The sequence below is a fragment of the Nycticebus coucang genome, chromosome 1 (genome assembly GCF_027406575.1).
Source record: "Nycticebus coucang isolate mNycCou1 chromosome 1, mNycCou1.pri, whole genome shotgun sequence".
NCBI classification, from domain to species: domain Eukaryota; kingdom Metazoa; phylum Chordata; class Mammalia; order Primates; family Lorisidae; genus Nycticebus; species Nycticebus coucang.
In genome coordinates this window covers 184,181,722-184,202,267 of record NC_069780.1, presented here as the reverse complement: position 1 = coordinate 184,202,267, position 20,546 = coordinate 184,181,722, and the positions used below count along the sequence as shown (strand labels likewise).

Below are 20,546 nucleotides of genomic sequence, written 5' to 3'. Positions count from 1 at the left end.
AGCATCTGCAGACGTTCATTGGTGTGGTGGTTTGCAGGTTAATAAATACCAAATATAAATATAGGCTCAGTGCCTATAGCTCAGCGGCTAGGGCACCAGCCACATGCACCAGAGCTGGCGGGTTCAAATCCAGCTTGGGCCTGCCAAACAATAATGACAACTACAACCAAAAAAATAGCCAGGCGTTGTGGTGGGCACTTGTAGTCTCAGCTACTCGGGAGGCTGAGGCAAGAGAATCACTTGAACCCAAGAGTTTGAGGTTGCTGTGAGCTGTGATCCCACAGCACTCTACCCAGGGCAACATAGTGAGACTCTGTCTCAAGAAAAACAAAAAACAAATATAAATACATGTAAGTGATGGTTCAGGTAGACATAACCTTGAACAGCTGCAGCCCAGAAGAAATGAAGAGCAGTTGCCCTTCTGCTGTTTTGTTACTATGATTGTATCTAACTTTAATCCTAAAGGGAACTAATATCTATAACCTAGATGTTGATTTTGATAATATTTGAGGAAACACCGTAAAGCTGGCACAGGTAACATTCAGTATTTGTATCTGTTAACCAATTTGAACCTCTAAAAATTATAGAATGAATGTGAAACGCAGGTGTGAAGACCAAATTTTCAGAAATAAAAAATGATAAATTGTTTTGAAACATTTAATTTTTACTTCATATTCATCCCAGGTTATTACCACTTATGTCCTTGAACAAAATAAGACAAAACTGCTCATTGTCAGTCAAGGGATGCACCTGTCCTGCCTTACCTTCCTTAACTGTGTATCCCTTTTTTGCTTATATAGCTTAACCAAATGTTTTCTGTGTTAATATTCCTTAAGCATATACTTTACACTTCTCAATGGCTCGTTTCAAACTATTTTGAAAACATAAACCTGAATCTGATACTAGAAGGCCCAATTGGAGATGGTTCTAATATTCCTTTTCTCATCAGCTTTTTTTTAGGAGAGCTAGAGAAGTGCCTTGAAGATCCGGAAAAACTAGGATCCCTTTTTGTTAAACACGTAAGTGCAGAGGCATTGTTTATATTCTGAAGTTGTCATCTTTAGTCTTGGCTGTGTCTGATTAAAGGAGAACTCACTTAGACTTCATAAGAACGGGGATGTTAGGAATAAAATCGTGCTGTGCAGCGTTAGTGAGTTAAAATTAAAACCTCTCTATATGAGCATTATCTGCTTTCCTGGTCACTTGGCCTCAGCTGGCCACTTGGCTGACCATGCAGGTTGGGCAGTGGGGGCAGAGCCAACCCTGAAGCCGCAACATTTGCGGGTATCTGTGGGCAGACAAGTATTTGGTGAAAGTGTACGTATACCTGCAGTGAGTCTAACATACTACCCAATAAATGGGTATATCTAAAATATTATATCTTAAATGTTAACATTTAAATTTTTTAATTGGATTTTTTTAAGGAAGAAAAGTACCTTTTTTTGAAAAAAGTGACAGTTTTTTCATTTTGCAAATCTTGTTAATGTCTGACTTGATCAAAGATAACTGGATTTTCATGTCTGCTTCTGCATTCATTATGATTTTTTTTGATTAAAGAATACCAAAAAAAAAAAATCAGTCCTCACATACATGTATATTTAGAAAGGGACAAGCATGTTAGTAGCCTTTTCAGAGAATTTTAGATCGTTTTCTTAGCTACCCTATCAAAACTTGTCAAGTGATAATTTCTTAAAGGTTAGTCGCAACATAGAATCTGAAAACCTATCCGTGAACTTCTCCCCTACCATGACACTGAATCCCCAAGTATCTCATTCTTCCAGGCCCTTGTAGCCATGACAGTCTTGTGCCATCAAGCATCAGTCAGTGGACATCAGTTCACTTAGTCAGACCCTTACAGAAATTGACACAATTCATTAACACCACCACTCATCTCTTCAAAAACATCTTTATGTATTGTCAAGTTCACAGTGGCAGATAACATGTTTCCTAAAATTTTTTACCTGAAAGCTGGAATTTTCATCATTAATACTGCTGGATCTTTCCCTTGAAATGGCTGGCTGGTTTTGTTCATGTTCAAGAAAATGTCAGATTCCCAGGCATAAATAATTAGAGTTCGTGTCCATCTTTTTGCAAATAAAAATGGTGGTCCATTAAAAAAAATATTTAGTTCCACTCACAACTTGATCATACATTCAGCAGAACTATTATGTGGGCTTCCATCTCATTGTAAGAATGTTGAAAAAGTGTTTATGTGGTTGACTTTTTAAAAAATGAATAAATGAATAATTTTTATTAATGACGAATATGTGCTGAGGTTCCAGAAAGCAGTTTCACCTTCCTTTGGTTTAGGACATCAGTCACCACGGATGTTAGCACAGTGAAAAAGGCAAATGACATCTTAGTGCCATTTTGAAAATAGTTCTGACCCTAATGGAGCCACTGAAAGTCCTCAAGAGACCCGCAAGGGTCTACATTCCACACTTTGGGGATCATTGGATTTAAGGGAAGGCTTATTGTCTACTTTTTCCCCCATCCCTTAGGGATTTGAGATTAATGAGCTTTTCCTTGTCTACTAAAATCAGCTAAGCTTACTGGGACCGTCGGCAGCGTTTGGAGGGATGGGAGTGATTCTTCGTTTAGTGTTGAGACGTGTAGTCTTCCACTGCCTCTGGTACTTGTTGCATTTGGTACTGACATGAAGCGTTTGGGATATGTGAGGGAGAAATAATAGTAAGGACTGTTTTGGAGCCACAGAGCAGAAGCTGATATATGTTGTGAATCAAGAGTGTGCCCCTTGAGCGGCGCCTGTGGCTCAGTGAGTAGGGCACGGGCCCCATATACCGAGGGTGGCGGATTCAAACCCAGCCCCGGCCAAACTGCAACAACAACAAAAATAGCTGGGGGTTGTGGCGGGCGCCTGTAGTCCCAGCTACTCGGGAGGCTGAGGTAAGAGAATCTCCTAAGCCCCCAAAGCTGGAAGTTACTGTAAGCTGTGTGACGCCATGGCACTCTGTGGGCGATAAAGTGAGACTCTGTCTCTTAAAAAAAAAAAAAGAGTGTGCCCCTCAGAGGTTTTTAGCCTCTGTAGCTTGGTTTTAAGAAAATCCAGTTCCCTTTATGTGCTGAAAATGTGCCTGTGCTCTTACATTCAAATTGAACTTCCAGTTGTTTTAACCAACTGTTGGCCTTTTTTATTCCTAGGAGAGAAGGTTGCACATGTACATAGTTTATTGTCAAAATAAACCAAAGTCGGAGCACATTGTCTCAGAATACATTGATACCTTTTTTGAGGTAAGACCAAGATAGGAGCAAAGTATTTCTTAATCTTTTGTTTCAGGTGATTTCCAAAAATTAAGTCTCCCAGGAGACTAAGTTAATCCTCAGAAAATTAGCCTGAGTGATAAGAATTCTGAACCTTTCTTTCTTTCCTGAAAATGAGAGAAATGGGTATGAATTCAGTCTGTGCTTGTACCCCTGGCGTTCAGAAGACTGGAGCAGTTGTTAATAATAAAGGTTTCTGTCAGTGTTAACCTAAGTCTCATTACAAATTCAGGATAATTATTAATCTAAACTTTTAGCCTAAAAATAATATGTTTGTATGAGTAAAAGAAAGCAATTTTTAAAAAGCCCTTAAGCATGAATGACTGCTTTGAACAATTGCCCAGAAATGTTAAAGTGTAAAACTTGGGAATTCTGAGGAAATAGTAAAGCACTAGTTGGTTTTGGTGCAGAGTGCCCTTTTTTTTCTTACTAATTTTACTGACAATATTATAGTTAAGCTGTTCTGACAATTACAAGGACGAAAAACATTGCCTTTTAATGAACTTCACATTAGATCTTTTTTTCTTCTTCTTCTTCTTTTAAAACCACAGGATTTAAAGCAGCGCCTTGGCCACAGGTTACAGCTCACAGACTTGTTGATCAAACCAGTACAGAGAATTATGAAATATCAGCTGTTACTGAAGGTGAGGAAATCAGAGGAACAGACTCTGGGTCAGGAGTTAGTTTGGTGAGAGCACAGGGCTCAGGGTGAAGAAGTTGTTTGTGTGAAAACTGTGATGCAGTCTCATTACTTCTGGTTTTAAATATTTCAAGGGGAGATTTTTAAAATTTAGTAAAATGTCTTATACTGTTTTCTCCATGTTTTTGTTTACATGAAGTTCTGAATCAAAATGTCAATAAAAGTGAGCATGATTTCGAGACCTTGGAATGCTAAGGAGTTTTCTTCAGCTCTGTCAACCTTAAATATTTTCTAAGCTTCTTGGAGCCTTGATAAAATTAAATTTTTAATCCCTGCATATTCTTCTCCATTGGCTTAGTCCTTAGCCCGTGATTGATTTAAATTCTTAAGCGCAGCTAAAGGCTGAGTCACACATTTTTTCATGATAAAAGTGAGTACTAAAAGGTATTGAGATTTAATCCTTTGCTATGAAACCTAGTTCCCGGAGGTGAAGAGGGACAAGATGAGAGTTTGCTTGCCTTGGACTAGCAGGAACCATCACATAGACCTGGCCTGACTTTCTGTACCACAACAGCTTGATACCCACATAAGGGGACATCTTTTCATTGTGTGACTGAGAGAATAAAATGAGAAAATAGAACTGAAGCCCCGACTCCAGTGCTTGGCCCAGCATGAGCAGTGACAAAGGTCAGCAGCTGTGATGGCACCACCATGACCACGTGCTCCTCTGCTTTTCCCTTGTAGGACTTCCTCAAGTATTCCAAAAAGGCCAGCCTGGACACATCAGAATTAGAGGTACTTTGCACCGCTGGCTATTCCTCCCCACCCCCACCCCCCCAGGCCCACTGAGCTCTTCTCCTAACCCCCGAGTGTCTGCAGGCAGGGAGGTCTGGCCCTGAGAGGGGTCTCTCCAGTGGCATGTCTGCATTGCCCTCTGCACTCTGGAGGGTGGGAGGGAGAGGAACGGGGCAGCACGTCCGGTCTTCCTGGGGGAACTTGAACTCTCACTCTGCTCTCTCCCCGCCCACAGAGAGCCGTGGAGGTCATGTGCATAGTGCCCAGGCGGTGCAACGACATGATGAACGTGGGGCGGCTGCAAGGATTTGATGTAATGTGGCTCTCACTCGCCCAGGGCGCCCTCTGCCTTCCATCCCTTTCTGTTGTCTGGATCATTTCTCTCCACATGTAGAAAGCTGACCCTTTCTGCTTGGTTTTCTGTCATACTTCAACCTGACTGATACTTCCTTTCAACTCTTTTATTCGTGCATTTGATTTGCTTTGAGGGGGACCTACAGGGGGCTTCCTCTGCTCAAAGCCTCATGGCAGAAGCAAGCGGGACTGTGCTTTGTCTCTTGGGCCCTCTACTAATGTAACAGCTGAGTTGCCCCAGTATGTAAAACTGGGGTGGCTTTGGATATGTACTAGTAGGACCCAGGAGGTCCCCTACCCTCCGTCAACCCTGGAACTTTAGCTCACTGTGTTTTCTGTTAGTCTGACAAGTTTTGTGTGAGTTGCCAGACTGCACACATTACACATTACCTACTGTGTATCCTAAGGGTGAATCCAGAACCAAATCTTTTTTTTTTATTTGAGACAGAGTCTCACTCTGTCACCCTGAGTAGAGTCCTATGGTTCCATAGCTCACACAATCTCAAACTCTTGGACTTGAGCAGTGCTCTTGCCTCAGCCTCCTGAGTAAATGGGACTACAGGCAATAGACTACAGAACTATTAGACGCTGGCTAATTTTTCTTGGTTTTTAGGCTGCGGGGGGGGGGGGTCTCACTCTTACTCAGGCTGGTCTGAAACTCCTAAGCTCAAACAGTTCTCCCTCACCTGCCTCCTAGAGAGCTAGGATAACAGGCATGAGCTACCGTGCCCGGCCAGAACCAGAATCTTTTTTTTTCATTTGACGTTTGAGTAAGGAGATGAGAGTTTTTATTTTTCGTGCCTATTGATTGGCTCGAGTGTAAAGGTCTGGTGCTGTGGTTCTTATGCTGCCCCATATACAGAATCACCTGGACGGCTCCTGAAACACAGACTCCCGTATGTGCCTGATTTGTTCCTGCTGAGTGATCCTATTGCCACCGGTCCAGCGACCACACCTTGAGAACAGCCAATGTAGTGTCAACTAGAAAGTGTTTAAACCCCAGCTTTAGTCTCTTGATTATAACTGAGGCCCAGAGGTTTATACAAATGTTGAAAATAATTTTATGTCAATAATTGTTCTGTTTGAGGCCAAGAACTCACTGCAATAAAAGAAAAAAAATTTTGAGTTCTGTAAATTAAAAGAAAACTACATCATTCTGTGGGAAGAAATGTAAGGAAAAGAGAACTTAGAAAGAAATGTTTTCTTCTCTTCCTCTCCCCCCCACCACCCCTTTTTCTTGTTTCAGGGTAAAATCGTTGCCCAGGGTAAACTGCTCTTGCAGGACACGTTCCTGGTCACGGACCAGGATGCCGGGCTTCTGCCTCGATGCAAAGAGAGGCGCATTTTCCTCTTTGAGCAGATTGTCATATTCAGTGAACCACTTGATAAAAAAAAGGGCTTCTCCATGCCAGGATTTCTGTTCAAGAATAGCATCAAGGTACTGTGTTCCTGGATGTTTTCTCCCTGTTGGTGCCTATCCCCCTCATACTGAAGTTCCCTTTTTATGAGGGCATATACTGATGCTTGTTTTATTAAGTATTTAGACAATTTTCTAGTCCATTTCAGAAATTTTATTATTTTTTTATTTTTTTTTGAGACGGAGTCTCCCTCTGTTGCCCTGCGTTGAGTACCGTGGCATTCTAGCTCACAGCAACCTCAGAGTCTTGGGCTCAGGTGATCCCCTTGCCTCAGCCTCCTGAGTTACTGGGACTACAGGTGCCCACCACCCTGCCCAGCTGGTTTTTCTGTTTTTAGTAGACACAGTGTCTCACTCTTGGCTCAGGCTGGGCTCAAACTCCTGAGCTCAGGCGATCCACCCACTTTGGCCTCCCAGAGTGCTAGGATTACAGGTATGACCTCGCCTGGCCCCATTTCAGAACCTTTAAATTCATTCACCCGTCATTCTTTCTACCATCTCTGTTCCTGAGCGGCTGACACCTCACACACAGTGCTGTGTGACTACAGCCATTTGTTGTTACTGTGCTAGAAGGACTTCATCTTGGGTAGTGTTTATGCGCCACTTTATAACTTAAATTGGGGGACACAGATTTGGAGTATTGCTCTATGGCCAGAGAAAATAGCTAACTCGTCACCTTTTCCTCTATTCAACAAGGAGGTACCAAGCTGTCACTGCTGGGCATGAGTCACTGGAATGGCTCAGACACGGCCTCTTTGCTTTGGTGTCACTTGCCCTCTGATGGGAAATATATATCAACTAAGAATGTAATTCCAAATGGCCTTAAACTCCATAAAGGAGACAAACCAAGGGTAAGGCAAAGAATAGCTGGGAGGAATCCTGAGATCCCAGCAGATGAGCCCTGGGAGATTCCCCAAGTCTGCCCTAAACCACCCGGGTCCCTGTTTGGGATGAGAAGTCTTTCAGACCCTCTGTACTCTGCAGGCCTCGTGGCACATGGGCAAGACGTTGTGCCCTCTGCCATCTGGCTCCCCACTGTTGGCTGTCTCCAGCAGCCTCCTTGCACCTGAACCTGAGGAGGCCCAGCCCTCAGGCTGAGGGGGGTCTCCTGCCCACCATTACCTGGGAAAGCATCAGAGGCCTCTGTGTGAAACTGAACTGTGGGCTCTTCCACCTCACACCATCTTCCCACCCCTCACACTGATGCCACGTCAGGCATAGGCCCTCCATGCATTTTGCTATACCTGTACTTTCATCACCCAAACTATACATCCATCTCCTGAGCTGTGTCCATCACCTGAACTACATCCATCAATCACCTGAATTGCATCATCTCCTGAGCTTATACATCCACCAACCGAGCTGTACATCCATCTCCTGAGCTTATACATCCATCACCTGAGCTGTACATCCGTCACCTGAACTTATACATCCGTCACCTGAGCTGTACATCCGTCACCTGAGCTTATACATCCGTCACCTGAGCTTATACATCTATCACCTGAACTTATACATCCATCACCTGAACTTATACATCCGTCACCTGGGCTTATACATCCATCACCTGAGCTTATATATCTGTCACCTGAGCTGTACATCCATCACCTGAGCTTATACATCCATCACCTGAGTTTACACATCCACACCCGAGCTTATACATCCGTCACCTGAGCTGTACATCTATCACCTGAGCTTATACATCCGTCACCTGAGCTGTACATCCGTCACCTGAGCTTATATATCCATCACCTGAACTTATACATCCGTCACCTGAGCTGTACATCCGTCACCTGAGCTTATACATCCGTCACCTAAGCTGTCCATCCATCACCTGAGCTGTACATCTGTCACCTGAGCTGTACATGCATTACCTGAGCTGTACATCCGTCACCTGAGCTGTACTTCCATCACCTGAGCTTATACATTCATCACCTAAGCTTATACATCCATCACCTGACCTGTACATCTGTGACCTGAACTTATACATCCGTCACCTGAGCTTATACTCCCATCACCTGAGCTTATACATCGTTACCGGAGCTTGTACATCTGTGACCTGAACTGATACATCCATCACCTGAGCTTATACATCCGTCACCTGAGCTGTACATCCATCACCTGATCTTATACATCCATCACCTGCGCTATAACATCTATCACCTGAGCTATACATCCATGCTTTGAACTGCATTATCTCCTGAGCTACATTCATCTGAACTTCCTACCCGGTATTCTTTTCATGTCCTCACAGAAAATCACTCCAGAACCATAGGAATTCTCTATGCCACATACATACTTTTTACACATTCTGCTGCTTCTGTAAAATTACTGGAGGATGTATTTTAATTGTGATATTATATAGACTTTATAGCACATATGTTAATGAAATTAAGAATTTTTGTTTATTGTAGGTTATTATGAGGCCACACAGGATTAGGTTACATTATTTGCATTTATAAAGTCCGGAGTCTTGAGTTGTAGCTGTGGGATCATTTTATTCCCTGGAAGGGAAGTGATGTTTGAACCATCATAAAAGGGTTTGGGAAAACAGGGAATCTCAAGCCCACTTTTCCCGCTAATTGTTCAAGCTGTTAGTTCAAACTATTAATTCAACTCCTGAGAATCCCCACATACCTGAGTTAAAAGACGTATTGAGAGGCTTCGCTGTGAGGAAATAAAAGTGGCAGCTCAACCAAAAAGCAATCGTTTCACTGTTGATGTAGGATGAACTTCACTTTGCACTTTCCCAGTGTGGGTAAATGTACTTTGATTATCATAGGAAAATACACACAACAAAATTTACTGTCTTAACCGTTTTTAGATGCGTGTCTGGCTCAGTGGTGTTGGATACAGGCACATCCTTAGGCAGCTGTCACCACCATCCTCTCCAGAACTCTCTGCTCACAGCGCTGAAACTCTGTACCCATGAAATACTAATCCCCATCCCTTCTCTCCATGTCCCCTGGCAGCCCCTATTCTGCTTTTTGTCTCTAGGAATTTGACTGTTCTGCGGACCTCACATCAGTGGTATCTGTCTGTCTGTGACAGGCACTGTCCACTCAGCACGATGTCCTCAGGACTTATGTGTGTTGTAGCATGTGTCAGAATTATTAGGGACGAGTAATTGTCCACTGTATGCATATACCACATTTTGTTTATCCATTCATCATTTCGCTTCTTGGTTACTGTGAATAATGCTTTTATTTTTTTAAAGGTGAGTTGCCTTTGCCTGGAGGAAAATGTGGAAAATGACCCCTGTAAATTTGCTCTGACGTCAAGGACGGGTGATGTGGTAGAGACGTTCATTTTGCATTCGTCCAGTCCAAGTGTCCGGCAAACATGGATTCATGAAATCAACCAAATTTTAGAAAACCAGCGCAATTTTTTAAATGGTAACGTATATCCTGTTGCTAGATGTGTATTTCCTTTCCCTCATGGACACGTTCCTACTTCTAGTACCGACTGAAGCTGGCCCTTCTCATGCATCAGGCACCACCTCTATATTTATTTCATCTTCACAGCCACCTGGTTTGGCAAGGACCGTCCTCATCCCCATTTACTGAGGCACAGAGTGATTTAGTAATTTGCCCAGAGTCCCACAAATTGTTGGTGGCATAGTCAGAATTCAGAGCACGCATGGCTCTCGGCATGCACCCCTCCCTGCCACACTGCTCCAGCCTGTCCCACACAGAATGCAAACAGAGGCACTGTCCTAGGAAGAAGAATGTGCACGGACGGAAGGCAGATGGAATGGGCCAAAGATTTTGGAGACATTCGTGAGAGGTTCACACCCACGCCTCCCTTCTCCATTAAAAAACAAGAGATGGCTTTATCCTTCCCAGCTCCCATGAATTGAGTTATTATAGAGGTGTGGCAGCCTGCAGAGCAGCCAAGCTCTGACATTGTCTCCTTATAGGTGTACCATGTCTTTGAGACTGCTGGCTTCTACCCTGGCTTTAATTTGGTGATCACTGAAGAACTTTGAGAGTTCAGTCAGAAGCTCTGTGCTCCTTGAATCTATCTTTTGTGTGTGCGCGCGTGCCTTTTCTTCACGTTGCACATCTATGCCCAATTCCGCTAGAATGCTGTCTTGTTCTCAAGAAAACCATCTGTACACCTTGCATGACATTCGCAAGCCAGGAACGTAGGCACTCACTAAAAAATCTAAAGTCACATGGTACTTTGGCCCAAGTGGAATCAGCTCCCGGGTGTTAACTCCAGGTTTCTATCCAGCCTGCAAGCTGGTAACGGTTCTCATTTGCAGTTAGAATCAGATGCACAGGAGTGAGGAGGGTCAGTTCCTATCTAGGTAGAAGGCTGAGCTCTCCAGGCTGTGAGAGAACTCAGGTCTCTTTAAATGTGCAGTTCTTAAGTGGTACATTGAATACCAGTGGGTAGCCTGGGCTAAGAGAATCTCTAAACTTTGAGTATCACCTTTAAAATAGAATGAACTGCCCCCAAATTACAAGCATGATTAGGCTATAATATTACAATTTACTCGACACTCATCTTGTCAGTATTCACACCTGTTCCAGAGGATTAAAGATCAGAATGAGTGAGTGGGCTCTGGACATGTCCTCTGCTGCGGCTCTCCCTTTGCTCCCTTCAGGTTGAGGCCAGCGCAGAGGTTGTGGAAGGCCTCTGGCTCCAAGGTCCTTTGCCCCATGTACCCGCAGCTGGAGGAGGGGCATATCTGATTGTGGCATTTCTCAAAAGCTGTAAAGTGTAAATTTGTCTTAGCGTTTCCATGTGTCTTATTTGGCGTGATTCCTGTGTTTTCCTCCAGATAATGTAAAAAAGCTAAATTACAAAAGTCAAGGGATGAGACAGCAAAGGGCCTTCCTTGTGGAGATCCTTTAGCTTTTGTCTGGTTTATTCAACTTGCAAAACATAGGTGGTCTATAAAACCTCTGGGTATGGTGGCCGAGGGGTTCCCTAACTCTCAGCCTATTTCTTCTTGGCCCATCTTCTCTCTGGTTCATGATGTCCTTGGAGGAAAGCGGAGGAAGCTCTCCCGGGGTGGGAGCCCGTTGGTACTGAAGGCAGCCCTGGTGGATCTGTGCCAGCATTGCCGTCTGCCGTTGACACTGCCCGTTCTGGGATGTGCTGCGTGGCTATGCTCCTTCCTCTTTATATTCCCTCACCTTGCACTTCCACCCGGTGCAGGCTCCTTCCTGCTCCCACTACCCTCCATCAAGTCATCTGAACTCCTCAGTTCAGGAGAGTAGCTTAAGGCCTTTCTTTTTCCATTACTGATGGATGAGTGGTGGGCTGTTGACAGCCCGGTGGCCGCAGCCTGCCTCCATAATTTACCCTGTGACCGGATGTGGCACACTCAAGCCCAGCCCTCCCTTGATCGCTTCATGTTTGCCCTGCCATGTGCCTTTTCTTGGTGCCCTGACCGTGTCCTCTGCTGTGTCTTGTTTGTCTTACAGCCTTGACATCACCGATCGAGTATCAGAGGAACCACAGTGGGGGCGGCAGCGGGGGTAGCGGGGGCGGGGGCAGCAGCGGGGCCCCCAGCTGCGGAGGTGGTCACAGCAGCGGCCCCAGCTCAAGCAGGAGCAGGCCCTCCCGGATCCCCCAGCCTGTCCGACACCACCCCCCCGTGCTGGTCTCCTCTGCAGCCCCGAGCCAGGCAGAGGCAGACAAGATGTCAGGTACGTGCACCCCCGGCCCCTCACTGCCTCCCCCCAGCAGTAGCCTGGCCTTGGAGGCCAGCCTCAGCCAGCCCAGCAGGCCGCCCCCCAGCGGAGACAGCGAAGGGGCTGAGCGAGGAGCAGACCCCATCCCCAAGATGAAGGTGATGGAGAGCCCTAGGAAGTCGGCCAACCAGGATGCAAGCGCCAAGGACTCCCGGGGGGGCCCGGGCTCCCTGCCCCTGGGGAAGCCCAGGTCCGGGGCCGTCTCGCCTCTGAACTCTCCACTGGCCACCGTGTTCCCTTCTCCTTTCGGCAAGGAGCCCTTTCCCCCCAGCAGCCCCCTACAAAAGGGGGGCTCCTTCTGGAGCTCCATCCCGGCCTCCCCAGCCAGCCGGCCCGGTTCCTTTACCTTCCCGGGGGACAGCGACTCCCTCCAACGGCAGACGCACCGCCACGCGGCCCCCAGCAAGGACACGGACCGCATGAGCACATGCTCATCGGCCAGCGAGCAGTCAGTGCAGTCCACCCAGAGCAACGGGGTAAGCGCACCCCACCGCCTGCACCCTGCCAGCTCTTCTAAACCTTCTGTGTCACCGTCACTGTCCTCGTACTAACTCCGGCTCTCCAGTGCTGCCACAGTAACCGCCTCCTCCTGTGCCACCGGGCTCGCTCTGCCAACCATCCTGCGGCTGGCAGGGCCACTCAGCTACTAACTTGCTCCTTGCTTTGTCTGTGTCTCCTTGATGAGGGAAAGCAGATCTTAACCGCCTGAGTGCAGCATCATTAAGGCTTTTCAGTTTTCCAGCCACCAAAATATCTTGGAACTTACTTTTCAGCTCCTGCCTTCTATTGCTCATATTTTGGGGAGAAGCCCTTTCCCCACTCTCTACCTCTTCTTTTGATTGAAATCTATACACTCTAAGCTTCTTGCTCATCATTTGGTTTTGCTCTTTTACACCTTATCTTGTCTTTGCGGCATTTTTGACTCATCTGCTGGAAAAAAGAATCCCTCGAGAAACTTCCAACAGCAACTCAGAGCAAACTAAGCTGACAAAAAGGGGGGAAGGAATCTATCCACTAGGAATGTTTTGCTTCACCCAAGGTTCACTCTGGAAGAGAGAGAGACTGCTCCGGGCACCTGACACTGTGGCTCCTGCAGGTGGCGGTCAGGAGAGCCCCAGGAGGAGCACGCCCTGCATGTGTCCAGCAGGGGTGCAGCGTGGGCTGGGGCGTCTTCCCTCCACAGCTGGCCAGAGTCACATTCTCCCATCACTTCCTTATGTTCTCAAGCAGAAGGGGTGCTGTGGTGGGTGGTCCCCCCATTTCACGGCTCCCTCACTGTTCTACCCACCTGTTCCTTATAGGGCAGGTGGCCTGGTCCTAACACTTTCCTGAAAGCATGTGTGAGCGAATAGAACTCTTCTAATGGGTGTAGGGTGTATGTTTGATCACTTTATAAATTTTTAAGAACATTTCCGTAAAAGGGTCTGTGTCTCTTTATATATTAAAAAAAAGAAAAAAATCTGGCTTTTGCATGTCTCTCTCTTTCCTCTAAACTGTTAACACCTCACTTGGTTTACTTGATCTTATTCTTTCTATTTTTTTGTTAACATGGTTTGTTAAACTCAATTTTTGTATTTAATTGTGAAAGAAATTAACAAGTGGGTCATGCTATGTTTGTTTGTTGTATCAAAAATAAGCATCTGGGTGCACGTCCTGCAGAGCCTCCCGTTAGACAGCCAAGGGACTCAGGTAACCCAGTGCTGAGCTGCACCCACAGCATCTAGTCAAACGCTCAGTGTACAGGTGTGACGCTCACAAAATCCCTGAGTTAGCATCTCTCCAGCTCCTCCTAACCTGGACACTTTCCCATTCAGTACAAGAGGGGATTTCAGAGTCTGTGTTTCAGAATTAACATTTCCACTGCTGCAGCATGGGAGTCGATACTGGGCTTCTCTGGACACTCAGGAGGAGACATGAGTAATGGCCACGGACAGCTTCATCCCAGGATGCTTCCTCTGGGACAGAAGTGTAGCTAAAGTGAGCACGTTTTCCAGGAGTTTTAGGTTGGCAAAGTTGCCTTTGATTTCTGTCTTCCTCTTCCCACTGTTTCTTACATGGTGAGTAACCAGTGTTGCAGACGAGTCAAAGAGCCTTACAGAAGTGTCCTTGAGTCCTGGGAAGACAGCCAGAGGTCCACAGTGGGATTTGAAACCATCCTCCAGAACTCTTAAGTATTTGCTTCAGAGCAACTACCACCCTGCCAGGCCCCCACCCCTGTGCATCTGTGTGTACCTCTGTGCCCCCAGCAGCCCTGCAGGAGCCTTCTTCCTCCTTGACCATGTCTGTCAAAACTATCTGTGGTCACAGCCAAGCAGCTGTGCCTAACCCACGGCCCAGGTCTGTCTTCCCCTTTAGATGGGCACCTTCTGGAAAGTTCTGCTGAGAGCAGCAGTAGAGTGGGCATGGCTCAACCCAAACCATGACCTCCCAGCGGCTCTGTGGTCTGGCCTTTTTGCCTGTTTTACGGAGCAGAAGTAAAAGTGCTCACATGTACACATGCACAGTGGTGGCGCTGCAGCCCTACCTTTGTCTTGCAGGCTGGGTGGCCCATGCAGACTCAAGTAACCTTCTACACTGAGGGGCCAGTGACCACACCCACTAGCAGGGTGGTTGTGAGAATTAAGCAAGATAGATTTGAAATGCCTAATACATAGCCTTGCACACAGGAAGTATCCCTAAAATAGAATAATACCTGTTACTATTGTAGTAAAATATTCAAATTATAAGATGTAGCCTGGTACGACATGTTAACTAAAAGCAACTATGCCACAGTTGGTTTTTATTTATAAATTCTAGCAAATTTGCAATCTCAAGACTGTTGGGTGTTGCTGTGTAAACCAGCATTCCAGAATACTGCTAAAAGTATACAATTGTATTAATGAATATACACAGGCCAAATCCTAACATGGCACACCTTTTGCATCGAGGGGCCACAGGCAAGAAGTGGGCATCCACAGGGCAAGAGACAAGAAACAAGAGCTGGGCAGCACCGCCGTGTCCAGCTTACCCACTGCAGGCGTAGTTGTGTAGCCCCAGGCCCTGGAATGCAGTGGCTGGCCAGCTTTCTTGGGCTTGGCTTTGTGAGGGGAACAGGAGACAGGGCTGAGAGACGGTACAGCAGGGCTGGCTAGTTGCCTCTGCACTGACCCAGGGTCTGTCCAGAGCACAGGAGCCAGCACCTGCAGGCTCCTGCAATCCATGAAACGTCCCAACAGCATCACCGGTGGAAGCTTCTGAGAACAAGCTCCTGGGAGCAAGACACCAGATGCCATTTCCTACATCCTGGTCCATAGAGGGGACTTGGTCAAATAGCTCAGGAGCTAGCAGGGGTCTCAGCTTTGTTCTCCTCTTGGAAACGTAGCTTGGGACAGACACCGCCATTTGTGTTTCTTTTGCTTGGCGGCTGGTGTGTGGGCCCCAGGAGGGCCGTAAGGAACAAGTTTTACTTTGCCCTGGCCATCTTGCCTCATCGACTGGGCCACCCAGCACACACTGAGTGCCTACGGCATTGCAGTAGATGAGTGCCAGAGATGGAGTGCCACTGGGGCTGCAGGCGTGGGTGGGGCGAGCATCCACCACATCTGCCCCCAAAGTTTGATTTGAGTGGCACCGTGATGCTGTGATGCGTTCCCATGGCACCAGCATTTGGGGGACACTTGAGTTACTCAAGCTTACAAGAGGGCCATCTACCAATGGACACGTAATGGAGACAGCAACCGTCCCTAAGAACAGTAGCAGTTGATTCTACTTTCCAGGAGTTCCACTTGCCTTTTGAAGGGAAAAAGAGGTAGAAATGATTAGATGTGTCAGCGATTTAGGATGATTCTAGAGTATGCATTTCCAATGAGCATTTCATCTGGAGGATTTAGGGACTTCTCCATTATCTTATCTGTCCAGAAGAGGAAGAGCTATTCTTTGCAGCTTTTCAGGTTAATACTTTTTTAAAAAGATCATGATGTTCACGGTGACATTGCTTTGTGTTAGGAATAACCCAACATGCTGTCAACATGAGGACTAAGATGCTCCCCTGCGGGTTCAAGGAAGGTCAGAGTTTAATAATAACGAGCTTCCAAAAGTAAAGTGTCATTACTGCGATGACTTTATTTTAAATTGTTCCTAAATTACTTTCTAGAAAAATCTGATCTACAGTTATTTACAAAGATTCACAGCATGAGCTTGAGTGTGAAGGAAATGTTGACAGCGTCCCAGTGCCTGTCTGGGTCGTGGTGCACGCCGATGAGAGATGTTGCCTAATGAGGTCTCATTTCAGTTCCTCTCTGCCTTTTCTTGTTTTTCTCTGTCCCTCTACAGAGTGAAAGTAGCAGCAGTAGCAACATCTCCACCATGTTGGTGACACACGATTACACGGCAGTGAAGGAGGATGAGATAAATGTCTATCAAGGAGAGGTCGTTCAAATTCTGGCCAGCAACCAACAGAACATGTTTCTGGTGTTCCGAGCCGCCACTGACCAGTGCCCTGCAGCCGAGGGCTGGATTCCCGGCTTTGTCCTGGGCCACACCAGTGCAGTCATCATGGAAAACCCCGATGGGACTCTCAAGTGAGTGCTTGATGGTAAAGCCGGTGTGGTGGGTGGCCACGGAGAGGACACAGCTTAGATGAGGCAAACAGACCCTGGAGAGGATGGAGCTCATCTAAGGGAAAGCTGTGCCCATTAGTACAAGTTCATCTCTGAGCAAAATGCACAACCCCACAGGGAAGGTGGGTGGCCTTCCGTCTCATAGCCTCATCCTAACAGGTTCTTTTAATAATCTACATTTAGAAACACAGTTTTTTTGAGCTCACAGAATAGGGCACAACAATAATTTAGTCCTGAGAGGTCTTGGGTGGGGATTGAGAACATTCAACATTCTGAGGACCCCCTTATCAGACCCCAGGGGTATGCTGGGGTGACATCTGTGAAGATACTCATTCTGTAGCCACCTGTGTGATGACATTACAATCACATCTTATATACTGGAAGGCTAATTTATTTAAGAAACTCAAAAACCAGTTGTGCTACATTAAACATTATTTTAAAGAAAACTAAATTTGGGTTCTGGTTTATAAAAGCCTTCCCTTTCCTGACTCTCCCTGAAATAGCCACTGTGGTAGAGGCCCCAGGTAGATGGATTCTGGGAGTGGAAGCATCACAAGACTTTGTGACTTTTGATGTCTGTAGAAGACAAGACACAGTCATGTCCTCCCCACCCGGGGATGCACCCTGGTTTGCCAGCATTAGCAGCTCCCTGTGCTTCTGGGCATGTGTGTCCCCCACAGGGAGGCTGGCTCAGGTGCAGGCTGCAGAGGACCTGTCTTGCCCTGTCACAGTCCCTTGTCCTGTTTGTCTTTGTGCAGAAATAGTTTTTCCTAGTACATTGCTTTGGAATCCTATTTGGCACTTCCTATATGCCAGTCATAGGTCAAGAAAATGGTCTACAGGGAAGAAGTCCAAGGGGGGGAAAAATCCCATTTTATACTTTGTTTCCTCAAAATATATTCTTAGGCTCTGTATTAATCAGGGTTCTGTAAAGAAATAGAAAAGAATAGGGAGTGTGTAGGTATAGGTATAAAAACAAGTCTTATTTTATTGTGCTTTGTAGATACGTCATTTTTTAACATTGAAGGTTTGTGACAATCCTCCATCAACCAAGTCTAACAGCACCATTTGCCCAGCAGCTCATCATCACTTCCGATTTGTCTTGCTTTAGTAATTCTTGCAATATTTCAAGCATTTTCATCATTAGGATATCTGTTATGGTGATCTATGATCTTTGATGTTACTATTGTAATTGTTTTGGGTGTACCATGAACCACATGTATATAGGACGGCAAACTTAAGAAATAAATGTTGTCTATGTTCTGAGCTCTGCCAACTGGCCCATTCCCATCTCTGTCCCTTTTCTCCAATATCCCCATTCCCTGGGATGGAACAATGTTGAAATCAGCCCAACTGGTAACCCGACAGTGGCCTCTTAAGTGTTCAAGAGAAGAGTGACTTATCTCTCTCACTTTAAATCAAGAGCTAGAAGTGATTAGACTTAGTAAGAAAAGCATATCAAAAGCTAAGCTTCTTGTACCAGATAAGCCAGGTTGTAAATGCAAAGGAAAAGTTCTTGAAGGAAATGAGAAGTGCTACTCCAGTGAACACACGGTGATGGGAAAGGGGAACTGCTTTACTGCTGATAGGGATAAAGTTGAGTGGTCTGGATGGAAGATCCAACCAGCTGCAATGCTCCCTTCAGCCAAAGCCTAATCCAGAGTAAGGACCTAACTCTCTTCAATTCCCTGTCGGCCAAGAGAGGTGAGGAAGCTGTAGAGTAAAGGTAGAAGCTATCAGAGGGTGGTTCATGAGGTTTAAGGAAAAAAGCCATCTTCGTAGCATGGAAGTGCAAAGAAAAGCAGCAGGTGCTGATGAAGGCGCCACTGGAGTCGTCCCAGATGCAGTTAAGATCATAGACGAAGTTGGCTACACTAAACGACAGATTTTCAGTGTGGATGAAACAGCCTTCTATTGGAAGACAGTGCTATCTGGGACCTTCATACCTAGAGGGAAGCCAGTGCTCATTTGCTATGCTTTTTTTTTTTTTTTTTTGAGACAGAGTCTCATTATGTTGCCCGCGGTAGAGTGCGATGGTGTCACAGCTCACAGCAACCTCAAACTCTTGGGCTTAAGCCATTCTCTTGCCTCAGCCTCCCGAGTACCTGGGACTATAGGTACCTGCCACAACGCCCAGCTGTTTTTTTGTTGCAGTTGTCATTATTGTTTAGCTGGCCTGAGCCAGATTCCAACCTGCCATCCTGAGGTCTATGTGGCCAGCACCCTACCCACTGAGATACGGGTGTCACTCTCATTTGCCATTTTAAAAATCCTAGGATCCTTAAGAATTATGCTAAATAGCTCTGCCTGGGCTCAGGAAGTAGAACAACAAAGCCTGGCTTACAGCACGTCTTGTACAGCCTAGTTAACAATATTTTAAGCTCACTGTTGAGAACTGCTCAAAAAGATTCCTTTCAAAATATTAACTGCTCGTTGACCATACACCTGGTCTGACGGAGATGTACAAGAAGAGTAGCCTGTGGATCAAGGAGTAATGTCAACTTTCAAGTCTTATTATTTAATAAATACAATTTGTAAGGTTCTAACTACCACAGGCAGCGATTTCTGTAATGGACCTGGGCAAAGTAAATTGAAAACCTTCTGTAAAGAATTCATCATCTAGATGCCATTAAGAACATTTGTGATCCATGAGAAGAGGTCAGAATATTAACACTAATTAACAGGCGTTTCAGAGAAGTTGATTGTAATCCTTATGGATAACTTTGAGGGTGAACAACAACGACTTTATACGTAGCTGCGTATGGGGTGGAAATAGTAAGAAAACTAGAATTAAAAGTGGAGCCTGAAGATGTGACGGAATTTTTGCAATCTTATAATGTGGAGTTGCTTCCTACGGATGAGGAAAGAAAGTGATTTGCTATGCAGTCTGCTCCTGGTGAAAATGCTGTGAACACTGCTGAAATGGTAACAAAGGATTTAGAATATTACATAAATGTTGATAATGCAACAGCGGGATTAAGAGGACTGAATCCAATTTTACAGCAAGTTCTGTGAGTAAAATGTTAAACAGCATTGCATGCTATGGGGAAGTATTTCATGAAGGGAAAGTGATTGCTATGGCAGGCTTCATTGTTTTAAGAAATTGGGCCAGGTGCAGTGGCTCACTCTTGTAATTTTAGCACTTTGGGAGGCTGAGGCAGGAGGATCACTTGAGGCCGGGAGATTAAAACCAGCCTGAGCAACGTAGTGATACCTTGTCTCTACAAAAAAATTTTTTTAAATTAGCCAGGTGTGTTGGTACATACCTGTAGTCCCAGCTACTGGGGAGGCTCAGACAGGAGAAGGCTAGTCTTGAGCCTAAGAGTTTGAAGTTATTGTGAGCTATGATGAAGCCACTACACTCTAGCTTGGGCAATGGAGCAAAACTGTGTCTCAAAAAAAGGAAAAAAGGAAAAGAAAGAAAAAGAAATTGCCGGGGGGGGGGGAGCAGAAAGAGGGACGGAGGGGGCAGGGGGTGGGGTCTTGGTGTGTGTCACACTTTATGAGGGCAAGACATGATTGCAAGAGGGACTTTACCTAACAATTGCAATCAGTGTAACCTGGCTTATTGTACCCTCAATGAATCCCCAATAATAAAAAAAAAAAAAGAAAAGAAAAGAAATTGCCAGAGCCACCCCAACCTTCATCAACTACAACCCTCATCAGTCAGCAGCCACCAACATTGAGTCAATACCCTCCACCAGCATAAAGATTGCAACTTGCTGAAGAGTCAGATGATGCTTTTTAGCAATAAA

At 45.6% G+C, this 20,546-nt stretch overlaps 1 protein-coding gene across 5 annotated transcripts in view; it reads left to right on the top strand.

Moving 5' to 3' along the window:
* Positions 1–20,546, top strand: part of TRIO (trio Rho guanine nucleotide exchange factor) — a 351,013-nt gene that overhangs the window by 316,894 nt on the left and 13,573 nt on the right. For 3 of the 5 annotated variants that reach the window (XM_053592973.1, XM_053592974.1, XM_053592975.1), the window contains exons 41-49: positions 950–1,019; positions 3,163–3,252; positions 3,834–3,926; positions 4,667–4,717; positions 4,953–5,030; positions 6,318–6,509; positions 9,703–9,880; positions 11,924–12,669; positions 16,505–16,752. In XM_053592973.1, the coding sequence (XP_053448948.1) occupies positions 950–1,019; positions 3,163–3,252; positions 3,834–3,926; positions 4,667–4,717; positions 4,953–5,030; positions 6,318–6,509; positions 9,703–9,880; positions 11,924–12,669; positions 16,505–16,752 (1,746 nt within the window). The other 2 variants (XM_053592977.1, XM_053592976.1) reach the window with 2 other exon arrangements.